At 32.3% G+C, this 20,449-nt stretch overlaps 1 protein-coding gene across 1 annotated transcript in view; it reads left to right on the plus strand.

The window, feature by feature from the left end:
• The first annotated feature begins 3,245 nt into the window (after positions 1-3,245).
• didum (dilute class unconventional myosin) overlaps positions 3,246-20,449 on the plus strand; it is a 68,751-nt gene continuing 51,547 nt past the window's right edge. The window contains exons 1-3 of the mRNA XM_068765660.1: positions 3,246-3,396; positions 4,954-5,076; positions 6,539-6,657. Of these exons, the coding sequence (XP_068621761.1) occupies positions 3,370-3,396; positions 4,954-5,076; positions 6,539-6,657 (269 nt within the window). The 5' untranslated portion in view covers positions 3,246-3,369. The remainder of the gene's footprint in view (positions 3,397-4,953; positions 5,077-6,538; positions 6,658-20,449) is intronic.

The raw sequence follows: 20,449 nt of genomic DNA on the forward strand, positions 1-20,449 counted from the left end.
TTAGTTCTTATTACAGAGGCCGTAACAAAATATACACCGCCGAAGACCAGCACAGATGTGGTAATATAGTGCGCGAGAATCTTTCAAAAAAAGAACTCATGAACTTTCTTTGGAAAGTTGACTTGGGCAGTTACTTTTATATTTCAGGAGAATGGCAGACTAAGTACTAAGGGTGCTTAGGTGGATGATTCAGGTGATGGTTGGGAACGAAAGAGCCCAAGAGAGGTGACCTCTAATATGGCTAATGAACGCTTTAAGTATTGGTATTTTATTTGAGAGCACCCGATAGGTCTGAACCTTGGCTTACACGCATATTATCGCATTTTGGGTATATTTATTATGAAAAATTACATTTTTGTGATGTATTAAGATCGATATAAAAAAATACCATGATGTTGTTATATATACCATGTTATACTCATCTCTAATAACTTATGCCACAAAAGCAGAAGTCCATTTTGGCCTTAAAGGTCAGCGACGAGCTTTGTCAGTTAAGTGGCATGGCTCGCAGAAGTATCCTAAGCATCTCTAGATATGATCTGGACATCTCTACGGGATCGACTCAGGGTCTATGAGACCCGTAGACGAACGACAATAACCAACATAACATGGATTGGTAAGTTAAAGTTATAGAGGGCAGGTGCATAGCGCTCAGAACAGAAGCGCCGCAGGAGCCTTCAGGTTGTGTAATAGAGACCACAGTCCGGCAATAGCAGAGTGGGGCGTCCAGCCATAAGGAGAACAGATGACCTTGTGGAAGTTGTCAGAAAACACTGGATGCAGACTGCTTACAAAAGATCCTATTGAAAATCTCTTCAATAGAATCGTGAAGATGTCTTTTTCAGGGGGCGTCTTACAGCTGATATAATGTACAAAACGGGTCTGTCTTTAATAGAAATTACGTTTTTATGTACCACTGACTATCATTTGAAGTTAAATATTACTTAATTGTACATAATAAATTTAACTTACAAAAAGATTTAATATCAAAAATCTGAATTCCTTTCAATGATACACGTATGTGTTGCTTTAACACTGAACGTCTTGCGATGAATGTGACATCTTGTTGTTAGTCCCGTTGCTTTTATAGTGCAGCGTGAATTTTATTACAATAAAACCATATTATAGAAGACCTATTTCAATTACATCAAGTAAGTAGAATAAGCCGAGACGGAGCAGGAGACAAATTCAATTTTTACACAGCTTTGATGTTCAATTTAATCGAATCATTTCATTTATCGAATAATTAATCTATTTTTACAGTAATATTGTACAAATTATATGTTTAGTTGCCATAATATCGGTACCATTTCTTTGTTTAATCTTAAAGTGTACTTTTTGAATGCCGAGTTCTTATAAATATTTCTCTTTAATTAATTTCTGATTCAATGAAATTTTAACAAAATGTTGTTAACAACAGTCCTATTTACGGATTGATGATTTAATAACATGGTAAAAATTTTCACACAGCATCATAATTCTTAATTTAAAATATTAAAAAAGTCACTCAGAAGGGTTGTATATTAGTTGTGTGTTATCAATATTTTTAATACCAACCTAAATAATAAACAAAATGTTTTCATCATAATCATCATCACGAGATGATCGGTGCTGCGCTGTCTGGTTTTTTAATTGGATATAGGCAAAGTATTTAACCTCTGTTTTACCTGATGTTAAGCGATGACAAAGTATATGATGGTACATGCTTACCCCGAAGATATATTCACTGTTAACTTGATTGCTGTTCGCTTTCAGCGAGTTCCCCCGACCTTGATTATGTCGGCAGTCAATCTTGTGGTGGGCCTACCAACTTCGCCTACCGGCTAGTTGTAGAATCTCATAGTGTTAAAATTAAATTACTTGTTGTTAAAAATTAAAAATATTCCAACTCATGTTTAAAAATCTACTAAAAATAAGTACTAATTAGGCAAATCATTATAAAATTCAACAAATTGGTGTCCATTAAAAAATTGAGAAAACAGAAAATCAGAGGATTACAGAGTGTTTATTTTAGTCGTTTATGGTAGAGTTTTATAATAATGGTATTGTTTATAAGGTATTTATATTACATCTTTAATTAATTATTTACTACAAGCCTAGTCCATATGCATAACAATAAGTAAAATGAAAGAGGATAATCCAAACGATATTATATATTAATCCTTGTCCGAAACTAAGTTTTAATCCCTAAAGAGTCGAGCTTCTAACATTGTCAATATGTGGTCAGTATCCAATAATCCATTAATTGAATTTTGCCATGAGATGAGAAGCATGGACTTGACTGTGCTATATAAAGGTGGGCTAAAACCTTCCCAGCATCATTCAACCTTTAGCTCTCTTTAGTACAACAAGGAAAAAATTTCAAATAATCAAAAGTATAAATTCATTTTATTATATAACACAGAATAAAACATTTTGTATTATATTATCTATCTTTTTACTTTTTTAGATGCCTGGGCAAACGATGAAGTTCGCTGTTTGGTTTGTGTGCATGGTAACTATCTTGTTTTCCATTATCGAAGTAAGTCACGCAAATTACAAAAACGCGCCGATGAACGGTATCATGTTTGGAAAAAGAGTTTCTTCAGGTAAGTTATAAATGAATATTCCAATTATTAATTTTTAAGATTTTATTAATATTTATATAAATAAAAACTTTGTATTGTTGTAGAATATGACGTAAGGAGCAAAACATATATAGCATTGTGTGAAATTGCTAACGAAGCATGCCAGGCGTGGTTTCCATCTCAAGACAACAAGTGAATATCAATAAGGCGAAAATCATACATTTGTAATCGTTGTGGATTGAAAAATGTTTACTTACAACTTTTATATCGAACTGTCATTGTATAGGAATAAAATCATATAGATAAAAGTTTAGCAAAGTCGCTTCGTAGTATTTTTAATTTATATTTTGCTTAAATAAATAATGTTAACATAAACTGTATTTCATTTTAAACCACAATATAGTTTTTGTTGATTTTATTTTACGTTTATTCATGTTAAAAATATTTTATGTGGCAACTACACTTAACACTAAATTTTTTGAAACTAATTAGAATTTTTTTAGATCAAGGTATTAATATGGTTTAATATTTACTAACACTTTTTTACTAAAACGATATTGGACGAAAAATGTAAAATATATCATGACGTTGTAGTCGTTTATCGAACTGCCGATTCTGGAGAACCTCTGACAGATGTCAATAGCGATGCAGTGACGTTTCGCAATTCACATTGGAAAAACTATAAGCAATTGTGATCTACCGTGGTTCTAAAATGAATTTTAAAAGTTCGGAACTCGTGGTGAAATAATGTGATGGATCTAGTTGGATAATATATTTATTTTGTCTGTAGTTAATTTTCAACATGACGACGAAAGAATTGTACACTAAGGTAATTTTTTGTAGTACTATGTTTTGATTGTATCTTGTCTCATTTGGGGAACTTCATATGTATTTATATTTTGAATCATCGATTTGAACATAATCACGTTTAAGTCATTATATGTTTTTGATAAGCGATATGCTAATCGTAGATTAAATTAAATGCATACCATCATTGTTACTGCATTAAACGAAATAAAAAAAATTCACTATTTTTATTCTCGTAGTATTAATGCTTCTTACTTCTATAGGTAAACGTTATATCTTTTCCGTACATACTTCACAGAGAAATAAACACTTATTTACTTGGAACTTTTTTGCATGAGAATTAATTTATCCTAATTTACTTACTACTTATGGTTCATTATTTTAATTAAATATTAGCTAAAAAAATTCTCTTATGCATTAAAAATCCGGAACAGTTAAAAAAATTCTTATTATTCATCTTATTATGTACTAATAATATAATGCATAATTTAAAAAATCTTGCTAGTTTAAATGTGATAAAAATCATAAACAAATCCATTGATAAATCAGTTTTTAAGATAGATTCTAGTTAGACATGCTTATTGAATTCTTAATGCTGTAATAATCTAAATCCTTGTGAAATATAATTTTGTTCTCTTCATAAAACTATTGTTTTAATTAGGCTGTTATTAACAATTATTTGCATATTAATAATATGTTTTATTTTCAATATTAAGAATATATGTTTTTTTTAACAAATGTAAGTAGGTATTTCATAATTTGTACAAATTATCTCTGTATTTAGTATAAGAGAGGAAATAGATTTGTTTTTCTTTTGTGAAAATTATAAAACTACCCACTTAAATTAATGAAATCTATGTCATTTCATCATATTTTTGTTTTTAATATGCTGTTATGACAATTTTTTTTACTACATGTGAAGAAATTGCTTTAAGTACAATGATAAATAGAAGCCTTAATATAAAGTTACAGTTAAAGTATTATTAAAGTACCCCACAGTTTTTTTATAATAATCAATGGATATTATTGTTCTATGATAAGTTTTTATAATAGTGGGACAATTTTTTAAGAAGATTAGAGATAGATAAACATGAATTTACTCATGATTCAAAAGGTTTAAAGTATTCTCAAATATTTTAAAGCTTTATTTTAACAAACCTGAAAGAGTTTATCCATTGAGTTATAACATAGTAATTTAAACACAATATTCTATAAAACTTCATTAATGAACATAAATAAACCTTAATTTATGATAATTACTGGATAATCAATGTGTTTTCTCAATGTTAATATTTACATATTTGTAAAAAGTTTATGAAAAACTATGTAAAGTCATCTATGCCAGTCTTCAGTAGTGTGTATTGTGTATATTGTTAATTAAAACCAATAGTGGTATTAAAAGAACAATATTTGCTTCAATAGATATGTTAGACTTGCTAAATCAACTACTACAGTACTATGTTTTGTTATCTGCCTACCTGCATTTTAGGTTTTTTTTTATCTTGTAAGAGTTGTTGGCAATTTTAAAAGATTAGATAACAAAAAAAAAAAATTATAGTTAAGTAATTATTTTCTGTAGGATGCCCGTATATGGGTCGAGCATCCAGTGAAAGTATGGGAAGGTGCTACGATAACCTCAGACTTCCGTTCAGGAGTCCTCATTGTGAAGATTGATCAGACTGGTGAGATACGACAAATCAAGGTAAGGCATATTACATGTTAAATTACGGATTAGACTCAGTTTTAGGTTTACATTTTTATTTATGATTCTTAAAGATTAAAATTAAGTGTACCACAAAGATGTTCACTGGGGCCTTAAGGTTCTGGAAACCATGGACTGGCAAGGACAACATAGGATATTCAAATGGACAGCATAGGTAGATGGTGAACAGATGCCTTGTTCAGGTCATTGGAAATATTGGATGCATGCTCCTTTCTACTGGCCTTATTGGAAATCTATGATGATGATAGTAAAATTCAGTCTTAGCAAGGACAACCGAGGGTCGGAATTTTGCCACTGGAGTAATCATTTTGGGTATTTTAGTCATCAGCTTTGATTGACTTATCCTAAAATATTGAGCCTTATAAGTGTCATATGTGTTATAGCAATATTAATTAGAAATATATAACTCACTACAAGTAATTTGTTCCACTATGTGGACATTGCATAATGTCAAAGATTAAATAAAAAATGTATTGTACTTATGAGATATGCCAACTGATTGTAGGTAAAAAAAAATGCATCCTATGCATATTTGTCAAAAGACAGATAATACAAAGTTTATACATGCAGGACTTAAGCTATCTCCAGAGATAACCAACCAGTTGGATGAATTTCTATTCAAACTCTGCTTGCTATGTGATCTGCCCCATGTCAATTGAATTTGCCAATCCGCTTGACTATTTTGGATATGTTAGTTCATCTACAGATTTCATAGAGAAATCACAAGCATAGCATTTTTCATAGCCTGATGAGCAACTGTGAGCTTGGCACTGGGGTTTATGTTGCTGTTCTTCCCTCTAGGTATTGGTACTTGTTATTTGCAAAAGGAAAAATGCATCAAACTTATTAGTTGGTCATTTCTTCTGCCTAGGAGCATAAGCTTAGGAACTATCAGCTTTTATAATATAATGAAAGTCTGGCATTCATGGGCTCTTGAACTATCAGATTGGTTTTAAAATATCAGTATATCATCAATTTATTATTTATTGTTCATTAAGTCAAGTGAATACAAAATGTGATGATATAATCAATAGCAATATTTATACAGTGTGCTTAGTAGTAGGTGTAAAAACTTTAAAGCTTTTGAGGATAAATGGACTACAATCAAATTACTCTTAACTTACAAATTTATTTGGTCAAGTCATAAAATGTGATGATATAATATATGGTATTATTCATATAATTTAAGTTTTTCTTGTTGTATTGGAGCATTCATTAAAAATCTCTATTTTAGAGTTAGCTATAAAATAATTATATTGAAGATTTGTTATCTCGGCACTTATTCATGAGTTGACAATAAACTTAAATCTTGATGGTTGACATTAAGTGCTAAAATTCGATAATTTTAACATCCCTTATCTTTGATAGATATGTTAATGATATTATATATTGACGTCTAAGAATCTATGTTTTTATACTCATATATATATTATTCCTACAGATTAATGATGAAAAGCAAATGCCTCCTTTGCGCAACCCTTCACTGCTTATCGGACAGAATGATCTCACATCACTTTCTTATCTTCATGAACCTGCTGTGCTTCATAACCTCAAAGTCAGGTAAGGCGAAAACATAATTATTCTGTTTATTTACAGCAATTAATTAGTGGTTTATACTGAAAACAATTCATTTATAGTACATATGTGCACACAAATTTTTAACTATAATGTATTTCTAATTTCGTTTCATTAGGCATCTTAAAAAAATTTTTCTTGGAGTGTTAGCTAGCTGTACGAGTCTGCTGTGAGACTTTTTAAAAAAATGTTTCTAATATTTTAAAAATGTTTACAATACATTGATATGAAAAAAATAATTTTACATTATACAATGATTTTTAGGTGATAGAGAGTGTTTAATTTCTTTTAAGTGATTAAGTAGAACTGTTACTTTAATTATATCAACTTTTGGACAATATCATACAGAATGTTTGTTTATAGGTGAAAAACTTAAAGGAGTGACCCCATTATATATATATGGCAATTATTGGCCTGTCGCATAATAGAAAGATACATTATTGTAACATATTTCAGAGTGATAACTTTAAATAGAGATGTAATTGGAAATAGGTGTAAAAGTTTTTTTTTTTTAATTTTTGATAATAGATGAGCTATATACACCCAGATTATACAGTTATAAGCAAACACACAGGTTATTATATAATATTATCAGAATTAATAATTATATGACTCGATAAAGCTTTTATGACTTAAATATTTTCACTTTCGTTTATTCTGATGTATACATTTCGTATATTTATCCTAAATTCTTATCTCGAATTCTAGAACTGGTTATGTTTATGTATCGCTCTTAAACTAGTCGGATGCAATCCGCATGCGACCTTCACCTCCTTTGTTTTAGAGTCACAAAATTTAACTTGCAGAGTATTAATTAATAATATTTGTTATTTTTCTTTTATGCTCAAGTATAAAAAAGTAAAAAATCTAACAGATTATTAAATTTAAACACACATCTTGTTTTTTTATTTTTGTTTTATTATTTATGGAATTCGAAGTTACGTGTAATGGTTATAAATACATTCAATCATTAAGGAATGACATTTAAAATTAATGTTACCGTTAATTACTGACAAGTTTATAAACGGTATAATTTAAAAAAAAAGAATCATTCTTCAATAGTAGACATTGATGTAGTGTAATATCAAAAACGTAAAAAAATTAAGAATGATTGCATATCTAATGATCATCATTCCAGCTACAGGACGTCCAATACTGAACATATGCCTCCTCTATAGACAGACATTAAATGATGAAAAATAAATAAAGAAGGAACCGAATAATAACAAATAGGTGTATTACGTCAAATCTGGGAAAAAGAAAGGTTTTACATTACCCGGCGATAAATATTGCACATCGATCTTTGGAAAGACAATCGGCTAGCTTTGGCTTCGTAGAGCACTATCTCTGTCCCACACTACCAATGGCACGTTTTGTCAGTCGATGTATTTCGTGCGACAGGGATAACGCTCTACGACGCCGAAATTAGCCGGTTGTCTCTTTTCAAAGGTCGATGTGCAATATTTATCGCCGGCTACTGTACGTCTATTTCTACTCACACTATACAAAGTGATCACTCTGAAGTATGTTAAATAATTTATTTTTTCAATTGGAATGCGACTGGCAAATACATCTGACAGTACAAAGTCTACAGGGGCAGTATAGTAAACAATATTTAAATTTAATATTCAGTAATTCGAATTTTGAAAACGCGTTTTTTACTATGTTATCGTTACGTTATTCATTATTTCTGAATCTATTGATTTTTGGATAGCGTGTGCCGTAAAATCTTCTTATCGTGGTCATGTCCCAGTCGGTTCTGGTGGCCCCGCTGCTTTCGCTATGTGTACCTCGGTGTTTGGCGGAGTAAGAGCATTCATCTACTCTACTCGAGTTTTTAGTTGCAGTTTTGATGACTACAGTCCATCTCGTAGGAGAGCATCCACGAGATCACTTTTTCTTGCACCAAAAGTTTCATGGAGTCTATATCTTACATTCACCCTTTTAAAATTTTTACACCTATAACCAATCACTTTCTACAGTATTCAATGCCTGGTCATCAAAAACCAGTCAAGATTTTATGAATAATATCTGCGTAAAAAATTAATGATTATGGTTTTGTTTTTGTATAAGCCTATCAGAATCCATAAATGTTCGTACTGAGAGCAATAAAAATAGTTTTAACAATCGATACAATTGACTTGACGGTATTTTTTTTTTATTTTAACGTGTTTGTGTTCGTTTCATTACATTCTTAAAAATTGAAATGGATTCGTGATGAAACAAGAGATCTCTATCAAAGGTTTTTTGGATAAGCAAATTGTTTATCAAATAAAAATGAAAACGTCTTATTTTATTTTTTCGTTTCAAATTAGAAAAAGCTAGAATTTTTCTTTAATTAATCTTTAAATTAAAATTATTCTAAAATTATTTATATAGTCACCCACGCGTTTCAATTTAATAAATATAAAACCAAATAGATGAACGTATGTTAAGAGATAAATAACAATTATACATAAACCACAAATTATGATGCGAGGTCGTTGCAATAAAGTAATAGGCACGAGGCAGTCTTTCTTAACGGCCTTTTTTGCGTATCGAGGAGGGGGTGGATCTTCAGGGTGATACGCTGCCCTGAAGGAAGGACAGGGTTCCAAAGAGTGGGATTCTTACGCACTAAAATTCCTTCGGATGTCGTCTTCGGCACTTTTGGAGGAGCAACCCCTTGTGGTTCACCTTGAGTGGACGATAAAGGCCTCCACCCTAAACGCACGCGAACCTGATGCCCTTTTACTCGCCTTTTACGACAAGGAGAGTATACCTTAGCCCTGTTCTAGTGAATTCAGGGTAAAGGGTTGTTCTTAAGGGCCCTAGCGACACCGACATCTGTTCCATAAACAATAGAGACGCACTTCAGTGTGATTCAGAAAATACCACGTGTTCTTCATACTTCAATTAAGTCTCTACATTCTTGTAATAATATTAATTTCAGATATGACGTTAACTTCATAATTAAATTATTACACCACATTACCATTACAATATCTACAGCAATCATGTTTGATATAAAATTGATAACTATATTCGCGATTTTTTTTGGATAGATCCTTCGCATTTTATATGAAAATTCTAGACATGCACTATGGTATATTTACTTATACTATAGTATTAACATAGATGCACTTTTGATCGATGATTTTTGCTTAACTTAGAATATGAAGTAGATGGCACCTTAATTTTGCTCGATGACTTTTTGCCATTTTGTAAGTAGTGTCGGGAAATCGTTGATTGCGGCCAACGGAAGACCGGTCATGGTGGCCATCTTTGGGGAAGGCCTGTGCCTTGCAGTGTGCGTTCATTGGCTGAAAAGACAATTAATTTGGTCCATTTAATAAAAAAAAAATACGACGTGTAGTTTTGGCTGTCACCCTCTTGATGTTATTTTATACTTTTTTTTACTCTTCATTTTGCGAAAAAATATTTTCCACGTCCTGGTAACTATACATTAAGAATAATTTACTCTGATAACTCGTGCACGTCAAGAGAAGAATGCCAGAAAGAAGAGCCTAATTTCGTAGAAACTAGAATCAGATTGACTTTACCTATAATGACAACCTTTACCTTAACTTCGAGGATTTAAAACTACCGCTGATGAGTTTTTTTTTGAGCACTTTGACAATGCCCTACATACAGTATATATATAGTACATAAAGTAGAGCAATTCATGTTCAAGCTTTATGATCACTTTAAAAACCTCTGTGCTATGGAATTTATTTTGTATTTTTTATTAGTGTTTATTGTTCAATAAACTTCTTAAATTTGTTGCATTGTAAGTCAACATTACATCAGTCTTAGCAGAATGAGTTTGCAGAATCGTAGGTCGCAGATTCGATACCCGGGAAACAATCTTATATAGTTCACACTATATGCATTAATGATATACAAACAAGTTTTGAGGCGATTGGCGCCAGCGTCTTCTGCGTACCTAAATAACATACTGCGATCGCCAACCCGCCTTCCAAGCGTGGCGATAATGGTATACCCCCTTCATAGATGTCTTTGGGGGAGGTCTATGTCTTGCAGTGGGCGTATAGGTTGAAACAACTACAACGACATGAGAGTGTATTGTAAAAAAATAAAAACTAATTTATTGTATCATAAACAGTATGGTTTAGTAATTGTGGTGTATATCGGACAGATCTCGACAAAAATTTTAATTACATTTTGAAAAGGGTGGTTCAATCTATTTTGTTGTGTTAAATCGCCGTGTTTGGGAATGCTAATACCAACCGGATACCGGGAAATTTGATTTGCAATAAATTTATTGTTTCGGTGTAAAATTTTGCACTGTCATGTGGTTAAAGGTACACTTATTACTTACCAGCAGCTTCCAAGCCGCCGGCGTCCATACGCTGCATATAAAATAGTCGGCTCGAGTACCGACTAGATACATCGTTATGATCACCTCCGAGTTCAGACCCCCGCCATGTTGCGCCCGTCAGGCGCCGCCATGTTGAAACCGGTGTTATATCCGCTGGTAATCAAGATTTTTGTTGAAAATACTAGACTTAACAGGTCGAATATAGTTATAACGATGTGGGTTTATTATTAGGACCGGTAGGTCTTGAACGTAATAACAACACGAAGTCCGAAGTAGAATTGTGTGTCATCTACCTAAGCCCATATTTAAACAGATTTAAATCTATCAAAACCGTGTTCAATCAATAAAAATCGTCAGCCAATCAAAAGTCTAGAAGTATTGTAGAGCGCTTTCTTTCGTTTCGTGTATATAAATATTAATGAAGAATTCCCCTTTTCGATGCGCCGTTGATGAAGACATAATGTAGCTCTTAAAAAGATATACAATAGCTCCAAAAGTAAGGAAAGAAATCGTATTAATGAATGAAAAATTAACAACGTAGATACTTTGTTCGGATCGTGGATACGTGTAGGGCGGCCCGCCCATCGACATACAGGATTACCACAAGGCACTCGACCGTTAGTAAGCCCCTGGGCAATCTACACGTTTAAATGAAATTAACTACCGCAAGCCAGCTTTTGTCTTGTTTTTTATGTTGTAAGTAGTGTTTACGTATTTCTTTAATAATATCAATATCTTTACAATAGACCGAACACCGATACCCAGAGATGGTTATCGTCATATTCAATTTATTAGTATGACGTCCACTGTTGGACATAGGCTACTAGGTATAAAGTCATTCTTGAGAGAAGCAGCGACTGAAATAGACATGAACATGGTCCGTGTAAGGCTCGATAAGTGGCTGCATAAACTAAAGCATGTGTTAATTTTAAAAAAAATGCTCGCCAGTAAAAAAAATTCTACAAAAGTGATATTGAAATTTTATAACTGCTGGAATTATTCCATCGTTCTTGATGGAAATTACGTCAATGAATAAAGATTACTATGGACAATTAAAACAGTTTTTTTTTTTTAGCCTCAGGAATCTTCAGCCTGTGTTATGTATATATATATATATATATATATATATATATATATATATATATATATATATATATATATCTTTAAGTACGTTCCAGACTGGTACAGTCGCGTTCATAAAGGGTTACTTTCAAAGAACATCCATAACAAAGGATGGATGCTCCCAATACGTCTTTTCACTTCGCCGTACAATGACGGAGTGTTCTTGTCAATCTTCAATGTTTTCATCCTTTGCTATTCGAGGATATTTCTCGTATGTTTTATAACGTAGTCTCTGACATTAATTTATCATCGACATCACTGATAGTTCATAAATTCCGTGGATGATGAAATCGTGGTATGTTAAATGTGATGAACATAAGATATATATTTATTTTGGATAAAGAGTAGGAAATGCGTTTATACTTTTATATAAGAGCGGTCGTGAACGTGTATAAGTCAGGTATTTACGAAAGATTATGCGTATGATTTAACTAAATAAAGTAAGAAGAAATTTATAAACAAAGTTTAAACTATTGAAAATTTAAAACTATATTGGATTTAAAATTTATTGAAATATTTATCGTTCACGTAAATTATTCAAGAGTTTCGAATATACTACACATTCACGGTCATATTTCGTAATGTTACGTCGATAGTAAATATACAATAAAAAGTTTAAAGTTCAGACGTCCAATTAGAATATATCGGAAAAATAGACTGCGTTTTTTAGCTTACTATGACATCACTAAGTTTAGTGTTTACAAAAAACTTAACAGTATAACTTAGTTACGGAATATTTTATAATCGACTAACAGAGTTACAATATTTCGAGACGAAATTTCAGCGATTCAAGCGACAACTATTACCTTGTGCCGTCAGTTCTTCACTCCATACCATAGGACTAATATTTGTTCACAATCAATATATCGCTATCGACTTTTCAGCCCATAAACGCTCACTGCAAGGCATAAGCAACTTCTAAAGGTATATATGGTGTCATATACCATAATAGCTACGCTTGGCAGACAGGTTGGCGAGCGTAGTGTGGTATCATGGTAGGCACAAGAAGTTCCTACTCATCTTCAGAAAACTTGGATATGAGCAATGGCAATTCTATACAACTAATGTGCAAAATATGAATTATATAATGTTGTAACCTGGGAACCGAACCCACGACCTGCGATCTAAAGTCTCAGTCTGGGCTACCACTGCTCGATAATAACTTTTTAACAATTAAATATTTACGTAACTTGTAACTACTCTACAAAATTCAACAATAACGCGATTTTATTTTTTAACATTTACTTTTTACATAATGCTCTCTTGCATGTCATTGTCGTTTTAGCAATATTTGCTGTGTGAAATAAGTAAATCTTTGACTAACATTATTTCAGCTGTTGGACGCCCACGGCTGGACATAGCCCTCAACCATAGATTTCCATTAAGACCAGTCGAAAGCGCCTTGTATCGTGTCTTCCGAGGACATTAACAAGGTCATCTGTCCAATATAATGTTTACGTTGTATATATTGTACAATTTGTTGGAATTTTCTAGAATTATGACAAAGATGATATCTATAATAGTTTTAAATTTTATACATCTATTAAGGAGGTCATTAAGCCAAAGATTAATCTTGAGTCATCACATACCGCGATGAAAAACTTAGCCATTAGTTACAATAATACCTTTTCAACTGGGGATGTTAAAATTTTGAAAAATCGAAATTGTTTTCGTGGTGTCATCACAAAATATGAATGAACATTTATTATTATTTATTAGCTTATTTTTCAAATAGCATTTTAAATAAAATCAATGATTTACATTTATAGACCCGATTTACATATTTCATAGAAACTTAAAATCGAATAATGTAAACATGGCATATATCTATATTTGTTACGCAATACTTGTACATGTCGTCTGGTTATCTAATTAAATATTTAATTATTATTAACATTACTAATAATATTATTTTTAATAAATAACTTTGGTAAATCCTACATATTAGCAAACAGACGTTCACTGTGAGATATAGGCGCTTCTCAAAGAACATCACGTCTTCCGCTGCAGGCATTCAGCGATTTGCCACCCCAAGAACCTTTAGGTCGCAACGCCACTTGCCTACTGTCACTTCAAACGTGCTGGAGAAATTCTGGGAATCTCCGCATATTTCTATCTTGCAGAGAAACTCCAGTACAGTCATCTCAGTTGCTCTCTGGAAAATATGCGAGACAAAATTTTTAATTTTATTACGTTCGAAAATGGGTGTCACTAAAACGAGTGTGTGCCATATGTCTTCACTGTGTTAGTAGGTCAGAATTAAGTTACGTATGGAGATGTATAGTAATATAATAAACAGGAATAAATATTCCATCGCAGAAAAGGCGTAAAATTAAGTATACACGCAAGCCTTCATTTTCTCAGCTCTTATGTTTTAATTAATGGTTATAATATTCATTTTTACATACCGGATTAATTTAGAATAAATATTTTGTGGTACCTTACCTATATTACGAAATTTAAATGCTTGTAATAGAACCAGTTCCAATGAATAACAACGTATTAAACTATATCACAGCGCTTATAATGACTGTTAATACGATGTGACATTTTACTTATATAAATGTCTAAGATAACTTTCCCAGCTATACTACTAGGATAATGAAACGTCCTGTCTCGTCAGTGAAGCAAGCGTTGAAAAATAGATATTTTTGTCATTGATAAATGTTGTTTGCGCTTTTCTTTGACACTTTTAGCTTCAGCGAGTTATTCTACACTTTTATTTATAATAGCTGTCTCCTGCCCGTTTCGCGAATTCCATGTATGTTCCTTCAATTTCGCAACAAACAAAACTAACCTCTACTGCGCGAAAGATATATTCATATGAAATTTTAAGTCTTTAAATCAGATTCCAGAGATATAATAAGTTATAGGTGGAAAACTCATACACAGCTTAATTGATTATAGTTGTAGCTTTAACAGGGTGAGAGTATAACTTATTTGTCAACCAAAACATTTTTTTTTTCTGCCGGAATGCGACAGGCCTGTAACTTCTGGCGATACAAAATGTTTAGGAACAGATTGTAAATTACTATAATTTTTCATATGTATATATAAATCTTAACCTACACAGTTTAGTTAAAATAAGATGAAACAAATTTATGAACGATTTTATCACCACAATGAAAATGTAAAAGTTATTAAAGATATGTGTAAAATAGGAATGATAAACGTTTTCCCTTTTTATGTGTGACAAAATGACTTTTTTTAAAATTCCAGCTAAGCTTTTTAAAATCCTTGCGTCCATCTAAATGACCTAAGAGCTTGGCCGATTCCCAATTCGGTCACGTAATGTAACGTTAGGAGGAAGCTTTTGAGATTATTTACTGTATAGTGGTTTGGGTTAAGCGCCTTCAGTGCTCTTCATCCAAAAGCCGACGTACAACGGCATTTGTCAATGATAAATTAATATGATTGCGTTAATATTAATATTAATTTCATTAACAGAAAGAATAGGCTATTTGAAATTCATTAAATGAGTGGAAGCTTTAAAATAATTTTAAAATTATATTTTGTAATGAAGGCTGCTTCTTACCGGTGCGGTAAGTCTATATGTAGGCCTATGAGCAGTGAGTAACTTACAGTTGAAATGGTGATGACTCTTGTATTTTCTCGGGATTCACCAGGAACTATCATAAAATCGGGGTCAAAATCTTTAAGTACCTATGAAACGTGCAAGAAGTCACCTTCCTGAGATACCGTATCTTCAAAGATAACATGTGCTCTTCTTCAGAGAGGGTAGAAGGTTTCCACGAGTTTTTCCTTGTTGAAGACCGTCGAACGCATATATAAATCATCATTTGCACGCAGTTAGTTTCGTAGTGTTCGCCTTATTCTTTGCATATTATTAAAAAAAAAATTATCATAAAGTGACGAGATACGTCGAGAACTACCGGTAAAGCGCTTTTCACCTTAAGATAGTTTAAATGAAGAATTTAATAACCAGTATTACTATATCGTATACTATACAAATAAAACCAAAAGACAACAATGACGTTTTGTGCCAAAATAATGCATTGACGTTTAGCTGCAAAAGTACATCGCAGAGGAACAGGAACCCAGCGCCGATTTTAGAAGTTGAGCGACTGCCTAGGGTGCAAAATATTGAGGGACTTCGATATTAAAATAATATTTTTCTCACGTAACATTTGTGTTGCAAATAACCTTTATTAACAATTGTTTTGATTTGTAGTATTTGTTTAATCTTGAAAAGATGTCTAAATTTAGTTTTGCTACTGGCGCCCAAAATTCTAGTTCTAGTTCATTGGATCTGGTGGAATCCATAGGCCCGTCGTTTTGTTCATTCAACTGTCCGGTTGTGAGAAATTCGTTTGTTAGTGTCTTTACCGGACGTTCGATATTCTTAAGGAATCTCGGCGGCGGCGGTGGGTTAAGTCGTTAATTTAATCTTGTTACGACAAACGTGCAGTGAATTACCGGCGGCCGTTAGTTAGAAATGTCAAAGCCGATATTAAAATTCCTTTTCATCGCAATACGCAATAATCACTACTTGAAGGCAACAATTGCTAGGAAACGAGTTCAATTGGAGCCGGGGAAATATCTTTATTCCGGCGAAAATAATTAATGGGATAATGGTGTGCCTGTGTGTGTGTCTGTATGAGAGAAAGTGATAACGTGAGAAGGTAAATTAATGTTTTATACTCTGTTTTTATATTTGTGTAATAATTGATGTATTTTTATATTTTTATCCTCTAAGAAAAACAGTTTTTGAAGTTTAATTTTTTAACTCTGTCGATACATGTCAAAAAATACCATGAAAGCTGTAGAACGATTCGTATTTTGCGGAGTGTATTGATTTGTCTGTTTAGATTGAAGACTTTCTTATGGTCCCCGTTATTGGGGATCTCTCAACCACCATCTTGGGACAGGGTTTTTTTACAATTAAATAATATTTTAACTTCCATTTTTATTTCTTTACTCTATTTTTTTCCGTCACAATCTCAGCCATACATTCAGCTATTTGTCTTAACAATATCTCCCATTCCTCTGGCTAACTAGTCTTCTTCTATACAACACCTTCCTTACTTCTCTTTCGCTCTTAAAATATCACAGTAGGTTTGCTTTTGTATAACAGAACAATTTAATTCTTGTCTTTGGTTATATTCCTCCTATTTGTCTATCCCCAGACTAACAATTGTACATATAAGTAACAATTATTGGCAATTTAAAATAGGAACACGATCATTTTATTATCATGACCGTTAAAACAATTAGAGACTATAGACCTGAAGCTTTAGTAGTGGTTGACTGTTTTAAAATAAATATATTCCATAAAATATGCAAACTCCTTGAGCAAGGGTAGCCAAGCGGTAGAGGACTGAAACATGATCGTAGATTGCGAGTTCCGTTTCCGGGATACAGATTGTAAATTAATTATATAGGATTTTCACTGACCATAAACAAGTTTCTAAGGGTAGCAGCGGCCGCTACGTATCATAATATCACATTGCGATCGCCAACATACCGGCTAATTCGGCTAGCTTGGCGATTATGGCATATTCCCCCATAGGTATCCTTGAGGAAGGCCTTGCTGTGGATGTCTGTGGTCTGAAACATCGATAGGCTATAGTGTTGTTAAACAGAAATTACAATTATAGTAAAACATCGCACATATGTAAATAATCGAATAAAAAACTCAAAAATTCCTATCGTCATTTTATATAATAGTACTTTGTATGGAAATGTTATTACTCGTGTACATGTTTCAATGAAAATATCATTAGTTTTATGTTAACTTCCACTTATATTTACATGTCAACCTTTTTTTTTCTGCGCATTTCCCACGTGTATTTTGTGCAGACATAACCTATTGATTAATTGTTTTGAAGAAGTCATATTTGACGACATGTTTGACTTCTTTACACCTTCGAGTGTACTAGTTCAATATACCTCAATGTCTAAAGACGAAAGTCAACCATCAATTTCAGTTATCAAGGATGACATACAGCACAGAAACATAGTCTCATTGGTGTAATGAAGGGGGACTGTGTTCGAATTTCCTCTACGATGTTGAATCAGGAATGTGGAGACGATCGAAAGAAACTAACCTATATATCGCAGAGGATGGACAAGTTACAGTGGCATTAAGCAGGCCACATAGCGTGCAGAACTGATGTTCGCTGAGGTTTTAAGGTTTTGGAGTGGAGAACGCTAAGCGTATGACGTCACTGATGGCGTGAGTGAATGTCATTGCGCTTATCGGTTTACTATTTTTATTATACTTTTGCAATTAATTAATTAGAGATGGCCTTATCAAGGTTAACGGAAGGCGCGGAATACAGACCGTTCGCAAACGTCCTATTGGAATTTATCAGCAGAAATAATGATGATGATGTAGTTGATTTAGGCATGTCTATTTCTGTTCCTCTCTTGATAAATAGATATGTTTTACATACAAATGTATTCAATTACATGACAGTCTTAGATTTAAAATCTATGTTATTTTTAAACATTTCATCCAAATCTGGAAGTTAGAAACAGTATGCTACGAGTCATATTCCGGTAAAGATTTTATTCCATTAAATGATGCTATATGCTGATGGTGGACTGATCATCGTAGACGATCTTTGGGCTGAAAAGAAGAAATGATGCTATAAAAGGATCAACATAATAGTCAGAAACATAAAAAAGGCTTCCGAAATAAAAGGTAAAATCACCATTTTGGATGTAAATTAAGCACTGAGAAAATTATAATAATTTTAAGTATAGTCATATTTATAGTTTTATTTAAGTTAAAATGCACTAGGAATTATTTAATTCTTAAATTACTCAATTTGTCAAAGTAATTGAAGTTTACGTTCGTGTTCACAAATGTTAAAGTTTATATAATACAGTTGTATTTTCATCGGAGTTCAAGTTGAAACTAATAAGGTAATTTTGACAATTTATTATAGCTAATGCATAACGATCTAGTTAGAGTTGAAAACCACATTTTAAAATACATTCAGATGATTATTTTGGTTTGAAACGGGAAAGTAGTAAAGTATTTTTTTTTAGATAATTTATCACGTGAAGTTAAATGATTTCGCTAGAGTTTCTCTGAATCAAGCGCTAACTGGCGCATGGTTGCGCACGCTACTTAAAGGCATTATGAAGACTTATTCTGACCTAGCGCTAATTAAGGTAAATATTTAATTCTATAAGTCTCCAATTGAACTAAATTAGCAATTGTCGATACGCATGATATGTAATTGTCATGTGTTCGCCTCACACGTTTTCTTTAGCCGGGTGTTAAGTCCAATAATAAAAAATGAGATTTCATTGGCAGACAATAATAAATGGATATATAAATTTTGTTTACATAAATCTGTAAACATCCTCTTTAGTACGTTTTTTGTGTAAAACTTCAATCAGTATAAAAACTAGACGAAAACTGTAGACTTTTGCCAAAGGTTAGTTTTTCTATCTATATTTGATTCATGTTTTTTGGTTTTGAAAATTCGCTATGCCGAAATCGCGAATTCTTAAATAAAAAAAATCTACGTTCTTCAAAATAGAAACTCAAATTATAGAAACGAACCATAATAAAGCGCATAAACCTATCGCACGGTACAGTGGTTTTGGTCATACTATATCTTGAAACAAAGTTTTATTAGTTCAATTATTTTACTGTTTTCTTATACATATGTTAAAAAGTAAGACAATAATATTTATCTCAGTTTGACGGTAATGTAGGCGTCTTGGTGGTAACAATCTAGATTAGTATTTCCCTACGTGCGGTCCTCGCACTAACAGGGGTGAGGGGGGATCAGTTTTAAAATGGACTATACATGTGTTTAACACTTTTGCTTTAATCTAGAAATGATTTATGTTACATAGGGAGGCGTAAGAAATTTTAGAAAGAATAAGATGGGGCATGGTACGAAAAAGATTGGGAAACATTGATCTAGATCAGGAATGCGCAATATGCTGCCCTACCCGCCAAGCATTCCGAATATTTTTTATCGACTTTCCCCCATCAGTATATTGTTATAAAATAATTATAATAAAATAGTTGCATATTAAACTGAACGATTTGTTTGCGACGAGTTACTCACACAGCGACTTGTTCAAACATGCAATACGAACGCGACCCATCAGCTTGATTTCTTTATATTGAGTATGTCATATAATTTTTTTTTATAATTTTACATTTTTTTATTCTATCAATACACAAAAAGTGTATTAATAATATACAAAACTTTGTTATAATAAAATAATAAGTGTTACTTTGCGATCCGTCAAACAATTATAATATTTAAATTGTCATCTTGAGAAAAGGTTGCTCACCACTGATCTAAACGGTTTAAATGCCTTACTAGAGTTAGAGAAACA

Source organism: Battus philenor, unplaced genomic scaffold (assembly GCF_028537555.1).
Source record: "Battus philenor isolate CCGP_79_NKW_IND1 unplaced genomic scaffold, ilBatPhil1.0.hap1 SCAF_20, whole genome shotgun sequence".
Lineage (NCBI taxonomy): Eukaryota > Metazoa > Arthropoda > Insecta > Lepidoptera > Papilionidae > Battus > Battus philenor.